At 38.1% G+C, this 24,658-nt stretch overlaps 1 protein-coding gene across 1 annotated transcript in view; it reads right to left on the reverse strand.

The window, feature by feature from the left end:
- The window catches only part of col6a1 (collagen, type VI, alpha 1), a 44,866-nt gene that overhangs the window by 14,794 nt on the left and 5,414 nt on the right, over window positions 1-24,658 (reverse strand). Inside the window, exons 5-25 of the mRNA XM_041803120.1 lie at window positions 21,687-21,800; window positions 21,538-21,558; window positions 20,875-20,895; window positions 20,730-20,774; window positions 20,566-20,619; window positions 20,372-20,416; window positions 18,573-18,599; window positions 18,432-18,458; window positions 18,283-18,327; window positions 18,142-18,195; window positions 17,513-17,575; window positions 17,371-17,433; window positions 17,228-17,281; window positions 17,099-17,134; window positions 16,950-17,012; window positions 13,291-13,353; window positions 10,150-10,212; window positions 7,142-7,204; window positions 6,966-7,016; window positions 4,963-4,998; window positions 4,707-4,769 (exon numbers count right to left, since the gene is read on the reverse strand). Of these exons, the coding sequence (XP_041659054.1) occupies window positions 4,707-4,769; window positions 4,963-4,998; window positions 6,966-7,016; window positions 7,142-7,204; window positions 10,150-10,212; window positions 13,291-13,353; window positions 16,950-17,012; window positions 17,099-17,134; window positions 17,228-17,281; window positions 17,371-17,433; window positions 17,513-17,575; window positions 18,142-18,195; window positions 18,283-18,327; window positions 18,432-18,458; window positions 18,573-18,599; window positions 20,372-20,416; window positions 20,566-20,619; window positions 20,730-20,774; window positions 20,875-20,895; window positions 21,538-21,558; window positions 21,687-21,800 (1,071 nt within the window). The remainder of the gene's footprint in view (window positions 1-4,706; window positions 4,770-4,962; window positions 4,999-6,965; window positions 7,017-7,141; window positions 7,205-10,149; window positions 10,213-13,290; window positions 13,354-16,949; window positions 17,013-17,098; window positions 17,135-17,227; window positions 17,282-17,370; window positions 17,434-17,512; window positions 17,576-18,141; window positions 18,196-18,282; window positions 18,328-18,431; window positions 18,459-18,572; window positions 18,600-20,371; window positions 20,417-20,565; window positions 20,620-20,729; window positions 20,775-20,874; window positions 20,896-21,537; window positions 21,559-21,686; window positions 21,801-24,658) is intronic.

Raw genomic sequence — 24,658 nt, forward strand, 5'->3', positions numbered from 1 at the left:
ATTAAAGTGATCCATTACTGAAAAAACTGCCATATTTCTCTTCCCTTGTATTGCCATAAAAGAAAAAAAGGAGTTCAAGCATCTTGGGGTTTTTCAAGAGTGAGGGTAGAATGGACCATGAGGATGACAGGCAGGTTGGTGCAGATCGGTGTTCGAGACGTTGTACCCGACTATTGTGGTAAAGAAAGAGGTGAGGCGGAGGGCAAAGTTCTCAAATTACCTGTCGATCTAAGTTCCAACCATCACCTACGGTCATGAACTCTGGGTAATGACTAAATGAATGAGATTGCAGATTGAAATTAGATTCCTTCGGAGGGTGTCTGGGCTCAGCTTTATAAAGTGAGGAGCTCCGACTAGTGTCGCTGCCCCTTCACATTGTAAAGAGCCAGCTCAGGTGGTTCAGGCATCTGATCAGGGTACCTCCTGATCGCCTCCCTGTGGAGGTCTTCCAGGCATGTCCAACTTGTTGGAGACCCTGGGGCAGACCCAGAACTGGCTGGCCTGGGGGCGCCTCAGAATCCCTCAGGAGGAACTTGAAAATGTTGCCTGGGAGAGGGATGACTGGGGTTGGCAGGAGAAGATGGACGGATGTCCAGCTCTTATTAAACTGCTGCTTCAGCTGCATGCACGCTGACTGCTACCCCTGTCACCATTGTTTACAGTCCTGCAATATATCTTAACACTGCCCTTAGTTACTATTTCATTTTCTCCAAATGACACTTGATAGGCCCATTCATTCTCTGATGATAAGCTGACACAAAGCTGACACAAAAAGTACTAAAGTATTTGAGCTCAACGTACCAGCAACAGATGAGATAAAGGAAAAAGGTTGGCTTTAAAACCTTGAAAAGTCAGAGTTCTTTGTCTCTTTGATCGGAGTTGGGTACATCTGAGAATGTACAGTGGACAGATATGAGAGAAAAGGTAATGCCAACCATCTGGCCTTTAACACTAACATGCGCGTGCACGTACAAAAACTCCCACATGCATATTTGCTGTCAGCCTTGAATAAGAATACACTCACACGTTTCCAATTACTGCATTCTCAACTTCAAACGCTCTGATGTGAAGAGAAAGAGCCATATCATCACACTGCCTAAAGTCCTGACCCTGATCTCATGGCGTCATTCCTGACGATGCACAGCCAGATGTGAGTCTCTGTCGTACCTTGTCGAAAATGCATTTCATCATAAGCACAGTATGTTAACTAAAAAGTTAAATAGGTGTAAAAGTCAAAGGTCTCATCCGTCTCCACCTTTATCTTCTCTGACACACCCTGTTGATGCCCTCCTGTCCCCTCTGGCCAGAGAAATGCAGGCAACTAACTACATGTCTGTGCAGTGTAGAGGTATTTAAACAATTTAAATACAAATATAGTCCACAAAAATCACAACAAAGACATGGGTGTTAGATTCTTTGAATCTTTAATGAAACTGGTGACTTTTCTGCTGCTGCAGCGCCAAAAACAAAGGCATCCGGATGTAAAACTCATGGGAACAAATGAGTGACTGTTCACAAAAGAGAGAAAAAATGAATGACTGCCTCTGGGGAAAAGTTAATACATTCATTTTTTCCACTGAGATGGAAAAAATATGGCATCTTTTAATGTGTTTCAGTTTGGACTGACTAATGGAAAAGCTGCAGAGGAAAGATAGCGGATTGTTCATTTAAGGCTGAAGGTAATACTAAAAGTTTTGGATAAAAAAAAGGCTGACAAACTTTGTCATCAGTACCAAATACTACTGGCACTATGAGCAGCAGGTTAGCTTAACTTACTGTAGCACAGGGTCTAGAAAGAAGGGGGGGACATGGAATCTGTCTCTGTTCAAAGGTAACACAATCTGCCTGCCAGAACCTCAAACTGAAAGGTAGAGACGAGGACCTGCTGTTTTATGGGGGTTACTTCAGGGGCTCTAAGGAGGTGCTGGTCTGTAGAAGAAAAAGTCGGGCAGAGAAAAATCATGAAGTCTTGTCCATAATTATTAAACACAACAGAGGCCTTTTTTGCTCACAGACTCCTGAACAATTCTCCAGAACTTCAGGCAGACTGCCTCTAAAACTTCCTGACTTGGTTGTTCACATATTCACCTCAGGGCAAGGCCACCTATTGGGGGGGGGGGGGGGGCTTTGTATCACGGAGGGACCAGTGAGGTTAGCAAAGACAAGATCTGTCCTTAATTGAAGCAATGATAATCTATTATTGTAAACTTAAACACCCACCATTATTTGTTACAGTCAAAAAAATCATTTATTGTTGCCTGTCTCTCTTCTATAACGGTTATACTTGCAGTATTAATGCTGGGTGAGAACTTACATGCTAGGACAGTAATGTCAGCATGTGCAGCGATGCTGTGATGCCCACCATTTGCTTTTTTTCAGTCAGGAAGATCAAAGCCAGGCCCAGGAGGTGAATGTTAGCCAGGCTAATGCTGACACTATTCATCCAATTACATTGATACTATATGCCATCTAGGGGTGGGCTCATTTGGTCTCTCAGGGGCCCGGTGATTTCAAAGGGTTTTGGCTGCAGTGTGCAGATCTCTAAGCCTAGGGTTGTCCCAGATATCAAAATAAAGAATGGGGCATTGGGACCGAGGGTGCGGGTGGTTGGGGCTGCATACACTGTTATCAGATTGATATCATTAATAGTAACAGAATTTTCACTAATCCCCGACAGCCTGGCACCTACTCCTCCTGCTGGTTGCACACTACATCCCAGCATTTTTGGGGCTGTTGCAGCTATGTATGGTTTTTCCACTAAGGCTCCTTCTTGTTAAATGAGTAAATTGTTAAACTGCCAGTGTGTCTTATTTCTTCACACTTCAATCATCCAATCCACCAAACAAGAGTCAATGGTAGAAGACGCTGTTTGGCATTGGCAGAGGAGATCTGGAAAATTTTTCATGAGTCAAACTGACATACTCAGCTCTGCTGCTCATCCCACAAATGCATGTTCCTTACAGTGGTGGCACCATTTAAGAGGGAAATAACAGACCTTCCAACAGTACAAGATGAATCGCTAAGAAGCAACACAGTAATCTACCAAACACACATTTCCTTACTTTTGTACTAAGTTTAGTAGCAAACAATGGCAATGGAATTAACTTCAATTGATCTTTGTATTTTTGCACTGGTACTCTGACAATCCAATGGTGTTTATATACTATACTTTTTTAGGGGAATTATTCATTGATACTTAATGTCCTATGTCAATGTTGTTGAGTGTTGTCTGTGGTTGCAGCATGGGTAAAGAGCCCAAAACTAATTTCTTACTCTGTGAGACAATAAAGTTTATCTTATATGCTTTCTTAAGTCGGTGAGGAGGCTAAAGACTCAACTGATGAAGCCTTAATACTACCAGAGAATAACCAGCCAGGGTCTAAAGCCAGTTCTCTGCAGAGTGAGAAATTAATCTACTTGTGTATCCTCATTCCTCATGGGCTTTTATGCACTTTCTTGAACGCTGCCTAACTTCATCCATGGCTCTTATACTGGTTATGTAACATGCCTAAAAACAAACTAAATAATTCAAGATGTTAATGATTGAAAGAACAGTATTGTAAGCTTTGTTTTTATATGTTAAATTTAAAGATTCCTAACTCAATACGTCTCTTACTCACCATGAATAGATGGGAAAATGTTGGACCCAGAAGTTCTTATTCTGGCCACTGCATCAGACTTACTTATTGCTACGCCCACTTCACGTGATTTCAGTTTGATCCCATTTATTTTACTTGTGACCAATTTTTTCCACAGAAAACCGCCGTTTTGTATCCTGATGGATGCATGGCTTTGATTGTTTAGATTTCAGTTAGAAATCCTGCCCAGAAAAATCCAATGGAGAAAAAAATCCTTACAAGTTTGTTCCAAAACGGTTTCCTCCTAACTGACTCATTTAGTGTACATCATTAGAGTGGGTGGTTTGGGAACTTTAAGATCATTTACAGAGGTTATGGGATGTTTCCTGATGATTTTAATCAAAGTCATGCTGCCCTTACTTCTATTACTTCTGCCTCTAAACCTACACTTTGCGACAGTAGATAGACTTTGGATGAATTGATCCGACACTGTAAATCCAGACTCAGAAAGTGTGACTGCTCTTAAAAGGAAAGGTCAGTTTGCACCAATGCATAGATGAGAAAAGTACAAACAGCCTTTAAAGTGCTGTAATTTCAACATAAACACGATCAAGTTGATCCAGGGTTAAAATGTCAACTGAAACATGCTAAATGGGCACGGCAGATCCCACACTTATGGCCTTCGCACACATGCAAACGCACTCGCTCACACACCAAAAGAGTAATCCAGCCCCTCCATCGTTTCTGCTCATTTCCTGGTATCCTTGACGACGACATATACACAGCTGCATCAGCTCAAAACCCTCTTCCCCAATGACACACACACTCAAGAAAGCATTTCCAGCTGCAGAACAGAAGGCGAGTGTGAAAAATAAGATGGATGGGCTGAGACGAGTAACAGAGAAGAATGTGAGAGTCTGATACCAAAAAATAAATGAAAGACAAATTAAAGAGAAGAAACATATTATTAAATACTGCTAAGTATGTAAAGAGAGCAATAAAAAAAGAAATATGTAAATGTGCCCATAAACCATGAAAAATGTGACTCACATCCTGTTACTGCGCTCTGCCAGAAACAAAACGAGGGGAAGATAAAATGAGATCAAGAGAGAAGACAAACAGACTCACATCAGGGCCGGGATCTCCAGGATCTCCGTCGTCTCCTTTAGGTCCAGGGGTTCCTTTTCCACCCTGAAGTTACAATGAAAAATGAGACAGACTATTCATTATAACCTGCTGTCATGCACTCAAACATGCTGATGTCAGTTTAAAAGAGTGTTTGGGAATGTCAGTTTCTAGCTTTAATTCACTGTTTTTATAAAAAAACAGATCATCCTGTCTACATTAGTATTCTACCTCTCTAAGAATCCTACAGATAACTTACCGGCTCACCAGGGTCTCCCCGGGGCCCAGGATAACCCTGAAAAAAACATAAATGTCAGAGTTTACATTTTACACAGACCATGACTTGCATGACCTTCTGTTAACCCTTTAAATACCGACTTGATGGTGTCTGCAGGAGTTCATTCTTTGACTCAGCCTTTCAGATGATTCATTTTAAAAACTGCGTTGAATTATCGCTGATTTAATAGCTATCATAATTTATCACATTTCTTTGCACATTTAAATTATTTTTCAGTTCAAAAGAAATTAATAAGTCATCGAGAATTTGAAGAAACTTCTATGAGAATCTTGATTTGTGATTCAAATGCATGAAAAAACAAGTATTTTGTTAAGGACTGTCAAAAGATTACAATCTTTAATTGCAAGGATTTGCAAAAGATTTCTGTAGTAAATTGCGATTGATCGTACCCTATTTATAGCATTTAGAAATTCAACTATCTTGCATTTAAAATTGGTTTGTGTCATTTTGTTTTATTCTAGTCTTAAACTAGGGGTAAGAGACTTCCCGTTTGTATACAGAACTGCTTTTATAATGAAACGATTTTAACTAAGAAAAAAGAACTTGTTATGGATTGAAAAGGAAATAAGCATACAGTAAAAAGGTAAATGTTTGATGGTTCAACTGACATTCAGGATCAATCCTGAGTGTCAGCTCTCCTCTCCTCTCCTGATCAGTAGAACTACATAAATGATGCCAAAACCATTTCCTGAGAGGGGCGGAGTCAGACAGCTCAGTAACATTTAAAGCCACAGAAAGCTTGTTCTGGGCAGGGCTGAAAAAGAATGTTTTTTTTTTTTTTTTAAGACATGCACAAAAATCAGATACTGGAGTGTTTTTTTTTTTTTAGTATTTAATTTCACAGGCAGTTTTTGGGGACCTCTGAGACCAACTTTTCTTAAAGGAGTAAATATGTGACCTTTAATTGATTTACCTGGTGTGGGGGCAATCAATATTACTCAGTCCTGCAAACCTCCTAGCATCTACCCTCATCTAGTCAGATGAAGGGGAACCAGAGTCAGGGGGAGTCTTATACTGAGTTAATAGGTTAGCTGAGCCCTTTTAACATAAAAAAACATCATTATTTTGTCACAAGCTTGCTTTTAATTGAAATTTTGATGTATTATCAACCAAGTAAACCTTGTGGTACAAGGCACCAAGTGATGAATGAAAACTGTTGCCAAATAAGGAGTCATTTGGGAGCCAAACAAGTAGCTTGACTGAGCTGAGCCAAATGATCTGGATCTCTTAAAAGAGACAAATTTCCCACAACAACATGCTGAGTAGACATCAGCTGAAGAAACACAGGTAAGATCAGAGTTTAATGAGATAAATCATGGCAAAACTGTACTGAACCAAATCGGATTACTTTGTGGAAACTGAACCTACATGAGCGCTGTGTGACAACACGTCCAGGGTTAGAGACTTTTTAGGTTCCTGCCTGCTGCTGTTTCTCCAGGAATTTTTCAAATTTTTTTCTTTTCCAGAATCTTACTTTCAGGACACAAAAGTAGCTTAAAAATTAACAATGTTTTTATTTTATCACTTAGAATGCTTGGCATAGTCTGTCATAGGAATGGGGTTATAATCTGCAAAGAAACTTTTGTTACTGTATTAAGCTAAGGGAACTTTATAATCTGTTGGATAAAAACCATATTTAAAAGCAAGGTTTCCTCAAAACAAAGACGGTGCACAAATGAATTATCTGTTTTAAGCAAAATGTAGTGGAAACCATTTTCAGTTTTTCTAGTTTATGTCATGATTTCAAACTTTCATTTCATACTTAATGCTAATAAAGGTATTTGAATTGTTTTTAAAGAGCATCTTGAATTGTTTTTTTCTTGTCTTTTCTATCAAAAACTATGATTCACTGACTTACCAATTTGATCTTAATTGTAAACACTGGAGGCCAATGAAATGCTTGAAAATAATGTAGGAGCTGACAGACTGTTACTTTTGCAGAGTTGTTGTGTGAACAGTCATACCTGGAAACCGTTACATCCTACAGTGCCGTTTCCTGGTACACCATCCTCTCCCTGAAATAAACAAAGAAATACACTCACAGATTCATCCCTCCACATGCATATTTACACACACACTTATGGCAGTGAATATGATGGATGGCAGGCATCTGTCTCCCCCTCGCTCTGCCTTCTCTCACCCTCTCCCCTAATGGGCCTCTGTCTCCTGGAGCTCCTTTGATTCCTTTCGGTCCTTTGGCTCCCTGAGAGATGAAAGAAACAATGCGATTAAAAACATGTGAAATGTGACTTGACATGTTTGCCGAAACATTTGGATTCTATCAAGGATTTTTTGTGTGTTTTATATGTGTGTGGGAAACAATTCTCATGTTTCACAGTGAATTTTAGGTTACGTAACAGTCACTTACTGCAGTCTGTTACATGTTACTGCAGGCTGATTGTGTGAAAACATGTATCAGTAAACAAAAAGATTATATGGTAATGGTTGCAATACACATGACTGATGATATGAATTATCCTGACACGCCTGATAGACTGTTCATATATCCATTTAACTGGATATATTTCAGATTCATCTGAGAAACCTCCCATACAAAGCATTTAGGAAGGTGACTGGACAAATTCTCATCCATTATGAGCCAATCTAATGACAAGACAAAATGAGGTAGTCAAGAGACTCAGAGAAGTGAAAAAAAATATTCATAACCAGGAAATGCTTTCAGTGTGGTTCTTTGCTCCTCTTTCAATAAATAAATGCTGTCCAGATCTGATAAAATCTACTGTTGTGGCAACAACCGAGTTAATCGCTCCATCAACAGCCATTATGTATGCCAGCTCACATTTCCACTAAACCCTGCCTGTAACTATCACAAACTCATGCCAAAACAGTCCGGAGAAGAGAGAAAATGTCTTTTCTGTCATGAAAAAGCTTTCAGTGCACTTCGTTGCTCTTCTTTTTACAAAGAAATGTGGCCCAGTTCTGTAAAGACTTCCGCTATACTGTAGCTATGTCTATGCTAAACGCTACATGGGCATCAGCCATTGTTAACCGCTGTCAGTGCAACTAAACCCTACCCGTAGCTACCGCTTCCTTTTCCTAAAACGATGCTGATTGGTGATGTCCAATTTCAGACCGGGCACTAACATTTCAGATTCAAGCTTTGCAGGATTGATGTGCCTGATGACAGACAACCATCTGGCCAATCAATCTGCTCTGCAAGGTTATTGAAATTAGCACTAAAAAACAAAACAAAAACATTTGGTTGCACAAATTAGTTTTTGGGATGTTATTATCCACGACAATAAAAGATAAAAAGTATTCAAAAAGTCAAATTAAGATAGCTGAGAAACTTTTTCTAGAGTTGACAGGAGTTTGGCTGCAGAACATACATGTGAGATGCTGTCTCTTTAAGACCTGACATACATGCTAAAACTTTCAGAATAAAATGGAATTAAACTTCCGTCTAGGTTTAGCATAAGGATTAAGGTAAGGGTTAGGATACTTAAAGTTAAACGCTAAACCTGACCTGCAAAACCTGATAATAAAATGTTTAATAATGCAGAGTGAACGTCAACTTACAGGAAAGTATCTTACATAGCCCTGTTAGCTGCGTTAACTACATGGATATAGAGATAGGTAGCTAACTTAGCTATATAGCTAATACAGCTAAAGCTAATCTCACAAAGCAGCTAAGTAGCTGTTAGCTTTAGCTACATTGCTCAAGCTAACTGAGCTTAATTAGCATATGTAGTAACATTAATTACATAGCGAGCATAGCTAGGTTGGTTTTAGTTAAAGCTAACGAAGCTAAAGCAAGCCACCGTTCATGTATCTATTTCTTAAGTGGGTCTTTGACCTTCTTTTTCTTTTATTTATGAAATGTTGCTTAGTCTGTAATGTTTTCAATGTGGTTATTTCATGAATGTAACTACCAAACTTTGTTTGTGAATAAAATAAAACTTAAAAAAAGGAAATATGGAAATTTGTTGTACTGGCAAATTACGGCACTTCTGTTCTGACAGAGACGGCGTCTCAGATGTATGGTCTGCAGCCAGACTGACTTGTTAGAGATTAGGATCGAGTAACTCAGTGGTTATCCAACGCTGATCAAAGCAGTGTTCTGAAAAAGTTCTCAGGACTGAAGGAGCCTTTTAAAGAAGAGGCGAAACATCTTCAAGAATTTGTTGCCAGTCCAGCTGCCCTTTGATCAGTGTTGGATAACCATGACCTGGATGACTGAGAACCTACACAGATTACTCAGTGGTTGTCGTTCTTATTTAAACATTGATCAGTTCTGATTGGTTCGAAGTTCATGACGTCACCGTATTCTAATTGAGCCTCGTCCACTTCAAACAAAATCAATCACTTCAGTTGAAAAAATCACCAATGCAATAATTGATCTTGTAAAACAACAAGTGTTGTGACTTTTGCTGAAAATGCAAAGGGGTTGTTTTAGTAATTTGCAGGTCCCTGAGAAAGACCAATATTAGCCCCTCCTCCATTTAGCTTAAAGCAATCATAGCGAACAAACTAAATATTTTGATGCATCTCTTTTTGGGTAACAAAGTCAGAAAACTACAGAACAATCTGAAATCTGAGATGTAAATAACCAAATAGCCAATGTTCTTCATCAGCTCCTAGAAGAACACAATAACTCAGACTCATGACATGGAAATATTTCAACATGTCTGTAGGCCAGGCCAAATTAATGACAATAAACGAAGAAATGCTCAAGAGAGCTGATCTTCTGCCACAAATTTCATTTGTATCCCTTTCATGCCATCTAATTACTCAGTAAAACACCAATCCATAGTTTAAACATGCCGACATAAATACTTAACATAATTGCTCAATATGAAGATATTTTTGGCCTATTTTTAGGGGGCTTGGATCTTGCGGTTGGCAGCAGGGGTCCTCCTCAAGGACTTTTTTTTTTTTCAGATCAAAATGCTGTTTTATTCACTCTTGGCCCCCTGAATACAACAAAAGACATGTTTTCAACACTGACGATCACTGTAGGCGTAAACACCATATTTAATGGCTACCTATAATGACTGTATCCTGGAGCAGGAGGCCTAAGCCAAAAGCCTTTGCTAATGGTGAAACACATTATGGGGGCCATTGCTTAAAGCTCAATGCAGGTAATGTAAGCAGGTTTGTTTTGGCTTTGAACATTTTACCACTCACCTCAGGTCCAAGTGGGCCCTCATCTCCTCTGTAGCCAGGAGACCCGGGCTTGCCAGGCTCGCCCTGAAAAACAACAACACCTTTAATGAGACACAGTTAAAACACATTAAAAAAAACAAAAACTCACTCTACTGGAGAAAAAAAAATCTGGCAAAGGACAGTTTCAAACAAACAGTTACATAAAAAATTTCCACCTCCCTTTAAATAGTTTATGAGACTTCGGTTAATTCCGTTAGGCTCTGTTTTAGCCTCTATTCACTGCATTACTAACTCACATATTTTGGGGTTCAATGATCACCAGCCTGGCAAATTATCAGGGTTGATGTTCAGAATTTGGCCAATAATCTGTGTTAGAATTTTATTTAACCTTTAATCAATAAAATTATTTCATTTAAAAGTATGCTAATTTAATTCCATAAAATCACTGCATTAACGTAAAATTTAAACTGACACTTACTAAAGGTTCATTTTTACTGTAAATGCATGTCAGTTTCCAATTTCAGTTGCTGGTCTTACAACTTACTGATGTCCAGTGTTGGCCCTATAAACGTTTATTATCAGTTGACCCCTTATTTTAAACACTGTGTTTTTGAAAATAACAAATGCTCCATATATGGCACATTTGATAATCTGTTCACAATTAAGCTTTGGTGTTTTTAAATAGATTTTTAACATAGACTTTATGTGGAAAAAAAAAAAAAAAAAAAAAATCTGCAACCTTTAACTTCAATTAACCTCATTTGCTTAGCAACAGTATGTAACTTCATTTATTCTAGAGCAGTGGTTGTCAACTGGTGGGTCAGGACCCATAAGAAGGTCATGGAGGAGTTTTTGCTGGGTCGTGAATGTGTGTCTGGAAAAAATGGTGGCAAAAGTCTATGAAGAACATGCAACCATCCCGTTTATTCAACTCTGTTTTATTGTGATAATGGGTAAATTCAAAATTCAATTCATTGTTTTTAGCAACATTGACCAGATGCTAGCCAATGAGCAGTTAAAACAACACATTGTGCAGTACTTCATACATTACAGGACTGTTGCTAAAAACTACAGGCAACCGTAGGGTAGTTCTGTGTCTTTCATTTCTAAAAATGCACTGAGAAACAGCAACATGTTCTGTAAAGGTCAAAATCACAGCTTTGACTACACTTAATGCTCTGTGCCGCCATGTTGTGTCATCGAGGTCAGGGATGAGTTCCCGAGTTATAAATACGACATCGGGAGTTGTTCCATTTGCCACTTCTGGGTATGAAGTTGGAAAAACAAGTTGGAATACGAGTTTCAACAACAAAAGAACCGCAGCATTAGCTGCATCAAGCTTGATGATACAACTCTATTTCTCCCAGCAGCTGATTGATTCAGATAAGGAACTACAAACCGTCATTTATAATAAGCTTGTTCTTAATTCGTCCAAAATAAAGAGTATTGTCTTTGGATCTAATTTTAAACTAAAAAGATGAGCCACAGTTAAAGCTATCCATTAAAGTCGAATCATTAAAGAAGTCAGAGAAGTGAATTTTAAGAGGGGTCTGGCTGAAGACCGTCCATCTCAAACGCCCCTCCACTAGACCGCTTATGTGAGACACTGCATATCTGAGACGGAAGCTAAGTACTGGTAATAGAAGAAGAAGAAGGAAGCGAATGCCAACTGCATATATACACCAATGAAGAAAGAGAGGAAGTGGCGTCGTTAGTCATAGACTTCACATGTAATGGTTCTACAAAACAGCACACCTCAAATGCAAAACAAAGGTTTTGACTGTCTAAATCATTATAAACAGATGTATGAGGTGCGCTGCAAAGCTGGCACTGAACTGTGATAGAGCTAACATCGACAAAATGTGCATAAAATTAGGTTGGCCATTGGTGAAAAAGAAGATTATTATTTCCCTGCTTTTTCAGGTATATTTTATTATCTAAAATAGTCATAATGGTCATGACTTCAATACAAGGCATGCTTCCAATGGGTTTTACATTTCCACTCACAGATGCCAACTCAGGACAGCGTAGTCATGTTTAGAGGAAAGGCATCACAAGGTCATTGAGTAAACCTGTTTTATAAGAGGTTAAATCAATATCTAACTTCTCAGACTCTCTTAGTAGGTTTAATTTAATTCTAAATATATGATTACAATTTGATCATTTTTAGTATCTTTTGTGTAGTGCTGTCATTGTTTAGCTTCTGTACTCAGTGTTGTAAGAGGAAACATTACATTCAAACTGTACTCTGACCATTTTGATATAAGCCAATGAGAGATGAGCTTTTTGACTGACTGTAGTTTAATCTAAGTCTTGTTGGTGTTTATTGTAACTGTGACCCCAGGAAGAGTTGTTGCTACTTTGGTAGTGACTAATAGGGATCCAAATGAATAGATTAATAAATGTTAACGTCTGTTAATTAATTACAGGATCCAAAGAGTTTTAGAGATGTACTTTTTCAATGTCATGTGAAGAAAACTTTGCAGAGAACCACTCCTAATGTGGTGTAATAAATGAAATACAGAATACCACTGGTATTTAATGATGTGCTGCACATGACTGCATGTGTGGCGCCGTTTTTCTCTTGACTGTGTGAGGTAAACCCCGACATGTCAATGCTTCCATGTTTTCAGTTCAGTTAGGTTAATATTCATCAAACTCTGATGAAGAAGAAGGAGGTGCATCTGAAAGCACAATAGAGCCATTCAAAGCTCTGACATCACGGCGGTTACCACAAATAAGGCTTGTAACGTATTATTATTATTAGTGTGCCTGGTGCCTTGTTAAGAAAAGCGAACTGAGGCTTTGGCTGGAGCGACCAGAGAGAAGAACTGAGTCAGAGGGGAAAGAGTGAGTGTGGACGCTCCCAGGAGGAGGAGGAGAGGCTGGGAACAGGAGGAGAGGGGAGCTGGAGCGAGGTGGAGTGGGCAGCACTTTGGGGCCGCAGCCAGCTTCGCCTCTGTTTAAGCCTCCCTTCAATGTGAAATATGGACCAGAAACACTGCACATAAACTTTGTCACAGGTTCTCCTCCCCAAGTGGAAAAAAAGGACGCTGCCAGAGAGAAAAGTGGGTGGTTCCCCTCCTGAAGCTCTCAAACTAACAGTGGTACAGTAGCACATATGTGTGCATGTAAATGTGATAAGATTTGAGTAAGTCTTACAGGGTCTCCGTTGGGGCCGGCTGAGCCCTCCCTCCCCTGATCTCCTCGGTTTCCTGGCTCCCCCTGACAGAGAAAAGAACAAAATGATCAAAACTTTTTCAAGAGATGAAAAGCAGAAAGTTTGAAACAGACCAGCAGGAGAACAAGAGGAACAACTTTATGAAAACAGTCTGAAATCCATTAAAGTCACTGTGGATGGATTAGATCAGCCAAACTGCATTTCCGTGAATTTCACAGGAGGAAAGGAAATTCACCAGAACCAGAAAGACGGGGGTGCTCCTTTCCTTTTACCACTCACCAAAGATTAGAGAAGTGCATATACAGCAAAAATTTGACAGTAGCCTAGGCTATTATTTAATCCAATCTAATAAATAAGCCAGCCTTTATTTGAGACCTTTAGTCATTTAGAAAAAATTCACAGCAAAGATGAGAAGGATTGTAAAACTGTAAATTCACTCCAGAAAGGGTAATTAACCACTAATCCATTCTAATGGAGAACTTCCTTTATTTTTCAAAATTTGACAACACATTTACAAGGGAGCTTTCTCTAGGAGCTTTACGGTACTTTTTTATTTTTTACATGACATTAATATATATTTGTGTCTGAATCTATTATTTAATTTAGAAAAAAAACAAATCAGTTCATGGAAAATATGAATTTGTTCTATGAAACCTTCAGTATATTTTAATGATATAATTAACTTCATATTTTGGCATCTCAAACTCTAAAAATGTCAGGTGGTGCAACTGTCCAAGTAAATGAACAGATTATTGATGCTATCAGAAATTCTGTTTTAATTGTGAGAAATTCATATGAGACTACTCTGGCGTGATTTACAGGCGAAGTCTTTGAAATACAAAAACATCATTCAGATGTGTCAATATAAAGTTAGTAAGATCAGTGAAAAAGTTTCGTCCTGGAATGTGCAAATTCTTCAAAGTCAGGGTGGCGCAACTGTAATCATGGGACTTGTAGTTTGAAATGTATTGTTAAAAACTGATTGTAACATAATATAACTTTTTTAACACCAGCTGACACTCATGGCAAAGTGAAATGGTATATAGATACTTTTCCAGAAAACTTAAAAAACATTTATTATCAGTGACAGGTGGGAAGGTATCTATAAAAGAGTGTAAAGAACACTGTAGTGCCTAATAACATCTGTGTTGACGTGCAGTGTGGAGTTTGTAGTCTGTTACAGGTTGGGCTGCTGTTAATTCTCACGGTAAAAATAAATCCTGAACATTTAAATTCATTATTTGCAAAAATATTACTAAATGCAGCAGGAAATTTAACGCCACACAGAAAGACTTCTCTCAGCTCCAACGAACCAATGACTGATGACTAAACCTATTGTCTGATAATAATATGTTTTATCTGATTAAGCAACCACAGCACAGCGCTGTATTTTCATTTTTTCCAGTCTCTGAATTGCACATATCTAACAAGCAAACTTAACACAAAGTCAGAGACCTCTGAGTGCAGGTAAGAACAGGACTTTTTCCTCTGGTTCTTGAAGTCAACAGATTTAAAAATCATCCCAGAGGATCACAGACTGAAATGCTTGAGAGCACCAATTATGACAGCATGGGTGGTTGTTTACTTGTAGAGTATGAGTTGGTCACATGTCACTAAAGCCTGGTAGAGACATCAGAATAGTTTATTTTGTTGGTGTTGTAAAGCATCTATTATTGGTTTCTGCTCTTTCTTTGTTAGAATGGTGGTTTGTAAGCCTCTTTGAGCTGGGTATATCGCTAATGAAAAACTGAATAAAAAATTAAATCAACTCAAAATCAGTCTTTTATTATTTAACTTGATTTTGTTTTTTATGCCTTTATCAGGGAGACAGGACAGTGGATAGTGCAGGAAAAGAGTTGAGGTTGGATATGAACCCAAGCCGCCTACATGGAGGGCTGCGATCTCTGTACATAGATAACATAAACTAATCACAAGCCTGCTGCACCAGCTATGTGTAAAACATCACGTCAAGTCAGGCCAATGGTGCTCCAGATAAAAATATCAATCTTAAGTCTTGAATCTTTGAGGCAAATTAGGTTTGAAATTTATGAGTCTTCTTGTTTGGCCTCAACAATTTCAAGACGTGAACAGGTGGAATAATTCTCTGTCAAGGCCGATTTCTTGGTTTTAAAACCAATTAATAATATAAAAAAAACATAAATTGATAAAATAATGCAAAAGATACACTTAGAACAAAAAAGAGAAAGAAAAAGGTGGAAATACTCTCTTGGGCATCAGATTTATCATTGATGATCTTGCATTTGAATTTCAGTTCCAAGTAAACTAGAGCAGACACACTGACTTTCTAAGTGGATTTTACTGTGTAAAGCTGTATTTCAGCCACTCTTAACCAACGCTCACAAGGAGAAATGATTGCAGTGGAGCTTAGAAATTTATGAAGACTAATTTTCAGTTTTAATCACTGATAAATGCTGTGCTACACTGGATGGTGCAGACGGACAGAGTTCTGGATGGTTGGTGGATGACCACCATGTCCCAACAAGGCTGCAATGTCAGCAAGGAGGAGGTGGAGTCATGTTCTGGGCTGGAATCATAGGAAGTGGGTTGGTAGGCCTCTTTAAGGTGCCTGAAGGTGTCAAAATGACCTCAGCAAAATATGTGGAGTCCCTGACTGCCCATTTCCGGCCATGGTATAAAAAGAACAGTGCCTTTCAGAGTAAAATCATTTTCATGCAACACAATGCACCATGCCATGCTGCAAAAACTAGTGCTGAGGCCTTGATGTGGCCACTATCATCCCCTGACTTCAATTCTATTGAGAACCTGTGGAGTATCCTTAAAAGGAAGCTCTGTGAGGTTGGATGGCAGTTTACCTAAAAAACAGCAGCTCTGGGAGGCAAATCTGGTACCCTCAAAGGAAATCCAGGCAGGAACTATACACAATTTTAGAAACAACTGAGTGTTTTGAAACTTGGTTTTGGATAATAATAAAGTCGTTTTGTAGAGATATATATATATATATATATATATATATATATATATATATATATATGTATATAGATAGATAGATAGATAGATAGATAGATAGATATATATAGATAGATAGATAGATAGATATATATAAACAAATTTGACAAATAAAATCCAGATTTCAACATTATTGTTGAGGAATTAAAAATCCTATTGACTGATAATTATATAGACTATTGAGGATAAAATGAATAAAAACAGTAAATGCATATTAATTTGGAACACAGTGTATTCTTTCAAATAACATTTAAGAGGAAATGCCTAAATAGTAGTACAGTAGTTTAAATAAAAAAAAAAAATAGTTTTAATTTCTTAAAGTTGAGGTTGCACTGAAAGAATTGATACCAAACATTAGCATGGTTAACATTTTCTGATTGGTTTATATTGTAAAAGAAAAGTATTAATAAAATGGCAATAATATAGCTTGTGGACTTCAAGGGGTAAAGGACTTCCACAGATGTGCACATTGGTGCAAAGCTAATGTTTATTATATAAAGGAATCACTTTATGCTTTTATACAGTGAGTTCATCATTTTTACTTTAATACAGAAGTTAAATAAGAGGTTACACTTTTACTGTTTTCAACACAAGTGTTGAAGCTTCTACTTAAGTGAAGAAGAAGTTTAATTCTTCCTTCTCCGCCACTCACCGGCTCTCCTCTTGGCCCTCTGTTTCCACGGGATCCCTGCTCGCCCTTCTCTCCGATTTGTCCCTTTAAGGAATTTCAAATGTTATGTTAGCATAAATGTTGGCTGCTTTTATACAAAACATTTAAAAGTCAATCTTAATCTGACTTACTCTCTCCCCGGGAAGTCCTGGAGTGGGCTGTGTACCCTAAAACACACAGACACAGCAGGATATCAGACAAGCTATTAAAGCAAACAAAAGTTAATGTTTTTGGCGTTAAAAAGGAGCTTCACCACTTACATCATCACCGCGCTCTCCTTTGTCCCCATCAAGACCACGAGGGCCTCGATCTCCCTGCAACAACACAGATATTTCACACGTTTCAGATTTCCTTTTCAGTCTTTGTACAGGTCTGTCTTTTGTTTCTATTTCGAAGGATTCACCTGAGGTCCCATGGCGCCGTAGTTTCCGGGCCGTCCTGGTTCTCCATCTCTTCCAGGATCTCCCTTAAAAAAGAACACAATATCTTATTAAAGCCCACCCAAAGTGCACATGTATTTTCTTTTTTTTTTTTTTCCATCTTACTTTTGCTCCTTTCAGTCCATATGAACCAGGGTCTCCCTTTGGTCCGGGCTCTCCCTGCAGACCCTGAAAGCGAGAAACACAGATTGTATGGGTGAATGATCATAAGCAGCTGAAGCCACAACAGTGTCTGAGGCTGCATGCATGTACACTCATGTTTAAGTTTATGTTTGTTTACAGTGGGACTATATGGCTCCATTTAAACAATCTGACAGTGGAGAATGTAAACGAGGCGTGATTAAGAGCCCACGGCCTCAGTCCACCCCTCTTTTAGGGCCCAGACCCAGAGTGAGGGGGGGTGATGCTGATCAGATGTCTCTACACAGGCAGCTGTCGCTAACAGCTAATCAGTAAACAACGTGGCTGGGCTCAAAGAGAATTTAAGGCTACAAATAGAAATATACACAGTGAGTTGTGGGTCCTTTCACTCAAACATCTGACTGGTTGTGAGCTCCCAGTCTTCAAACCTAAAGTCATTGTCAGACTGTGTTAGTGTCGTCTGATTTGTTGCCATCTGGTTGTGATTCAAACTCTCTGCGATGCATGACATAAGTCTGAGTGGAGCTCCGGTTAAGGTCAAAATTCAAGGCTGTTACGGAGAGATTAATCTGAGATTGAGATGCAAAACTTACATCAGCTCCAGGTGATCCTTTACAGCCGGGGAGACCAGGGAAACCAGGTTCACCCTAATGAGGATGACCAGAGAGAAACATTTAAAATAACAAAGAATGAACAATAGCTGAGATATTGGATGTTTTAGGTCAGTTTCCCACCTTTCGTCCATCGATTCCGTCGTTTCCTCTGTAACCTTTGTCTCCCTGAGGAAGGATGAAGACAAAACAGTTTAATAAATTGGTTCCATAAAGATTAAGGATGCCAGACCATCTCTCTGAAGATCCCTGGGTGTTGGTGAAGCACTTACCTTATAGCCTTTGTGACCTCTTTCTCCCTGCAGAGAAAACACAAAAAACATGAGTCAGCCATGGTTGTGAACCAAACAGCACAGCAAAGAAGAAACTATTTGTATATGAAGACATTTTATACTTGGGTACTATGATAGTACCTTTTCTCCTCTGGTTCCACGGTCTCCCTAAAAACAGAAAAACACAAGGATTAAAATGGATTGACAGGTTTGAGTCAAGAAGTTTTGCTTCCTTATGTTCATTACAAATTTGTTTTTTAAAGTTTCTACAAATGTGTCGCTGTAAAGATGAATATATGGTAACTGGAGGTTGTGGTGGACCTCATGTAGTCAAAATTACTTATTCAGTTAAAATGAGGTCTAGTTCATGACACTAAGCACACAGGAACGAATCAACACTTCACATGCTAAAATTAAACTCTTAGTATCATTAGGTATCGTATGGAGCTCAGGAGTAATTGGACACTTTCTCATTAACTCTGTCATTAAATGTACCCATTCAGATCCTCCTTCAGTGTTTCAGAGCATCATGTCTTACTACTATAATTGGCGGCATGTCTGTCCATCTGTCTGTCTTGATTTGCATGCCACACCATTGCTCCAATCGTCCTTGAGTCCTCTCAGAAGACTTCTTGGGTGTACTGGTTCATAACTGGAGCCATAACAGAACCATAAATATATACTGATTTTCTATAAATCCAAATCCTTTGCATCTTTTGCTTCAGTTTGACCCCCTCATCATCCCCATCCCCCATTATGTCACATCCCCTGTATAACACATATGCTCACTCCAAGCCACAATGCCAGAGAGGAGATGCCTGCTCCCCAATCCCTGGTTAAAATAAGCTCTCTTTAAAGCATTTCTCCATACTCATTTCAAACAAGATAACACAGGAGATGTGTCATATGATGGGTTAGAAATAAAAGTTTATTTACTGTTATTTGTCAGTTGTAAACATGTTAGAATATATATCCATCTCCGTGCAGCCAAAGGTTGTGATGCTTTAATAACATTAGGACTTTGCAAATAAGTCAAAAGGCACAGCTTTAACACTCCCCTTAATGTTGCTGGCCAATCACTGCAAATACACACAGGCGCGTAGAGACGCTGAGCCATTACAGTTATCTGGGGGAAAAACACCCCTTTTCATGCTAATTGGCCTTCTTGCATTAAGCCTCTAATGATGAGGATGCTCACAGCATAGCATAAAAGACTAAAGACTAGTCTACTGTCTGTGAGAGCTGATGAAAGTGCACTGTAGTTTTTATGAAGCATGAACTGTTTAGAGATCAGGACACAATTCTGCTGCATAAACATGCTTGATTACGTGTTCATCTCTGTGCAGACAAACAGTGTGATGCTTTGCTAAATCTTCACAAAAAAGTGCACACACTAAAACTTTGTGAATAAGACAAAAAGGACAGCTTTAAGGCTCCCCTTATTGTATTGTGAGCCAATAACTGCAAATGTGCACCAGCATGCAGAGAAGCTGAGCCATTACACAGTTAACTGGGGAAAAGCACTAAGCATCTAATGACAAGGTTAATGGGAGATTTGCATCATGGATGTGCAGCTGACTAATCTGTCTCAACTGCGTGGTGGTATTGTGTCAATATGGACCAAAGTCTCTGACGAATGTTTTAAATACCTTGTTGAAACTATGCCACCAAGACTTACGGCAGTTCTGAAGGCAAAATGGAGCCCAACCTGGTGCTAGCAAAGTGTACCTAAAAAAGTGGCCGTTGACTGTATGTGTTTGTGGTTACATTTTTAACTGCAAACTTGTTGTGTAATTTCAGTATGACTCCACCCAAGTCAAGTCAATTATTTCACTTCATGATTTTCATAAATCAGCCATTAGTGAGGGTTTTTATTGCATCAGTGCTGCTTCAGCTAAATATCTTTGGCATCTTCAATGAAGAAAAAAAAACAACTTTACCTTCATTCCACTGTAACCAATAGGACCGGGATCTCCAACATTGCCCTGAAACATGGAAACAGACATATCTCAGCTTTACCATCATCCGGCATCCGTTACATTTATGAAGAGACATGGCAACTGTTGCATTTTGAAAGTATAATGAAATGCTCATGATGTTTATGTCTTTAATGGAGGAGAAACAAATTACTCACCAAGTTACCAACATCTCCTTTCTCTCCAGGCATCCCTGGTCTGCCTCTTTCTCCCTGAGTATTGGTGAAAGAGAGGATTTCTTTACATCGGTGCATTTTTTTATGCAATATACTTAGTAGTTTTTAACACAGGTTACATGCTTGACTTTATATTATCATCAAACCTTGGAGCCAGGATCTCCTGGTGGTCCTACAGGCCCTCCTTTAGCCTGCAGATGAAACATTTAAGACAAATTGTGAAACAAATGCTAATGAAACACTGACGAAGATGACTTTAAGTCGGTAATAGATCAGAAATGAGGCACTTACATTGCAGTCAAAGGAGCAACACTGGAAGAAAAAAGAGAAGAAGAATAAGAACGTATGTTTAGATATATAATCGGGTTATTTATTGTAACTCAGCTCTTTAAAGCTGTGTCTTTTAATCATTTGGCAGTTTGGCTGGGAATATTGTCAAAAATGTAAGCGAAAACAGAGAGGATTTTGTAGGAGATGCAAAAGTAGGACAGTCTGAGAAAGTACGGTTATCTCAGTTTACTTTAGGAGCTAATTTCAGCTTCCTGTAGCCAACCCTTCCCTGATTCCTGAGCATGAGAGAGTCCAAGAGAAACTCACACAGCAACAAGAGAGAGGTAATGAAAAGATCAGACTCTGTAAACAACCTGACTGCAACTCTTCACAATTTACTTCATTAAACAAACAAATCCAGCCACTTAAAACTGGAGAAATGAGGTTTATTAACATTCTAATGTCATGACTTTAGAGTGGTATATATTATAATTATATTCATGTTGCATCAGCATAAACATTTTTTAACATATTTTAGTTGTGAAAGGAGAAAATTATCATTACTCCCCAGAAAATAATTCCAAAGACCAAAACTGCCAAATGTTTTGATCAGCATCAAAGTAATGTATGCACGAGTACAATCAAAAAATAATAAAGTATTTTGCTTGTGCACTAAGGACTTACCGTATCTTTTGTTTCATTGGTCTGAAAATGAGAGAAAAACAGATTAGGCAAACATCTACACATAATTATTTTCATAAAGAAAAGAAAAAAGGGGGGAGGAAGAAACAAAGGAGAAAAGAGAGGAGATGAGAACATCAGAGGAGACATACGATGATATCAATGATAGTTCGGATGGTTCCCATATGTGTGGATCTGGAGTCGTCTGCAGCGGTGAAGTTCTGTCTGTAGGTTTGATCAGTGGCGATAAGAGACAGCCTGGTGTCCTGCACACAAACACAATACAAACACAGTCATCACGCAGTAATGCAAACTCAACAATAGGAAATAATTCTGGTGGACTGATTGATGCCTCTAAGCATGCTGCCTCTGGTCCTCCATGTTTTGGACAGTTGTCAGAGACATTTTCATACAAAGACATGTTAACTTATTCTCATTCTTTATGTCTGAGTCCAACTCACATGAGTTACTGAGCATGTCTGAATATCTCTGTGTCCACTTAAGTTCTGGCTTCACTTTGATGGCTTTATTTTATAATACTGCCTTTCAGTTCACATCACTTTTATTTAATCTGCTTAACTTAAATTTAAGCATCTTTACTTTTGATTAAATAACTTTATTATGACTTACTATATTTAAAGTGTATAAAGTATAAAGTGTGTTAAGCATCATATGTTTTATACTTTAAGTAGCTTTACTTTACTGTAACATATTGTTTACTGTAAACCTCTGTATTTCATTTTACTTAAATTTACTGAACTGTAGGCATCGTTACTTTTACTTTATACTTTTTAACTTAATACTTTACTTAAAGCATCTTTACTTGCAATCATATCACGGAAGTAGCTTTACTTTAAGTTACTTCAGTTAAAGAAACTTTATTTTACTTAAATCTACCATATTTTACTTTACTTTATGCAACTTTATAGAAAGGACTTTAACCTCATTTAAATATCTCTAAGTTACTTTACTTTAAGCTACTTAATTTAACTTTAGGTAATTTTATTTTATTTTTTTAAATTTGACTTTATTTTTCTTTAGGCATCTCCACTTTTGATTACTTGTCATCACTAGAAGTAACTTTATTTAAAGCATCTTTTCGTGAAATTATAATACTTTAAGTAGCTTTACTATATTTTAAAATTGACTTTAAAGTAAAAGCTCTATTACTCCAACAACTCCAATATGCTCTGGCGGACAAGCTGTGACCTGCACATTCACCAAGCTATGCAATAATAACGTGTAATTATGTAACATTACGAAACATGAAGCAAATACTCTGAACTATTTCTTGAGTAAACCACTGGGCGGAGTGACACAGTGCAGCAGCCATGTCTGGAGTGTAGTTCTGGCTTTGCATTTAACTTTAAAACATCTCTGTCTCGTGACGTTCCATGATTATTTCATAGTGTGGTGAATGTACAGCACAACTTGTCCACGAGAGCATTTTGGAGTTGTTGGATTGTGTATTTGATGTGTTTGATGAGGTAAAGCAAAAAATACCATCTACTTAGATAGCGTTAGCTGTGCAGCTGGTATATCAGTCCCCCCAGATCTAGACACAGCTTGCACTGACAACTAAAGTAAACAAACCTATTACTAAGACTATAGGAATTATGGCAATGGGTGAATTTGCCAAAATGTTGAAGTAACCCTTTAAAGTTATAGTTATAATTACTTATAACAAAAATATAAATTAGCACTTTCAGAACAGTTATGAGCCACTTAATTTTCTCTTAGTTACTTTACTCTTAGTTACTTTACTCTAAATTACTTTACTCAGTTACTTTACTCTTTGTTACTTTACTCTCAGTTGCTTTACTCTTAGTTACTTTACTCTGTTACTGTAACTTAATGACTTTATACTAAGTTATTTTGTTCTAAGTTATTTTACCTGGTTTTACTTTAAACTGATGAAATATCACTTAACTTCATTCTTTTACCATTCTTGATTTATTCTTTGCATAATGTCATTGTTGTTCACTAAGCCTAATACACTGAGGGATGCCTCAGACCATTACCTTAAGTTATTTCCATCAAAACTCTAAACGCTTTTCTGATCTCTGATTACTGACTCTCCTTCCTAGTGTTGTCACAACATCAAAATTTTTACTTCAATACCGATGCCCAGTCGCGGTATCACGATACTCGATACTAAAACATTTGAAATTTTAGACGATATAAGTTTGATACTCGATACCTAGGGATCAGAAACAGGATTGTGTATTTCAGGACTTCCCTGAACAATGCTCATATTATTCTATAAATAAAACAGACTCTATTATTAGCAGGCCTTTCATACTAAAACATTACTCCAGTGACCTCATTACATTATTTTCTTATTTATCCAGAGCTTTTTGTTAACCCTTGGCACTAACATGTTCTTAGGGGAAGTGTGACTTTTACCTTGTTAATTGTTAAAAATAGTTTAATCTCACACTATAGAGCCACCGTGGTTATATGTAACATACAGTATATTAGTAGCCCTACTGTAAGCTATTTAGCTATTCAGTCATTTAAAGGGACCTAAAGACACCTCATAACTTTAGCATCATAAACTTGTCGTTTCAGAGCTCACGTTTCCTGTGAGTTTGTCAGGTCTGCTACAGGGTGGTTGTGATAGCTCGTGCTATGGATTTGCTAACGCTAGGCTTATCATCACCGTACTAGTGGGCTAGCCAGCTCGCTTCTATGCTAACTAGTTGAGTTTTGTAGACACTTCTGTGTTTGAGGTTCTTGGTGATCTTTTGTTAGCTGTAAAAACTGTTTCGTAGCATTTTTAGCATGCAAGTTGAATAAGTCCGCTGTTCAGCGTCAGCTGTGTGGATAAGGTAGCCCGTTCTTTTCACCAATGGAACCAGCTGACAGCCATCTACTTCGCTGCTGACGCAGTCTGCCTATCTTGCTCACACTGCCATCTGGTGGAAGATCCGTGTCAAACTTTTTAATTCTACCAGAGCCATATGTGAATGAGTGGCACCGAGGAAATTCTGGTACCATAACGTTTATAATAAAAAGTACAGAAAAATACAGAAAAAATTCAGTGTACCGTGCAACACTACACCTTACATTTATTTCATTTTTGTCCCTATTCTTTAATTCACTTAAAGATACGTTGCTGTCC

This window comes from Cheilinus undulatus, linkage group 13, assembly GCF_018320785.1.
Source record: "Cheilinus undulatus linkage group 13, ASM1832078v1, whole genome shotgun sequence".
Lineage (NCBI taxonomy): Eukaryota > Metazoa > Chordata > Actinopteri > Labriformes > Labridae > Cheilinus > Cheilinus undulatus.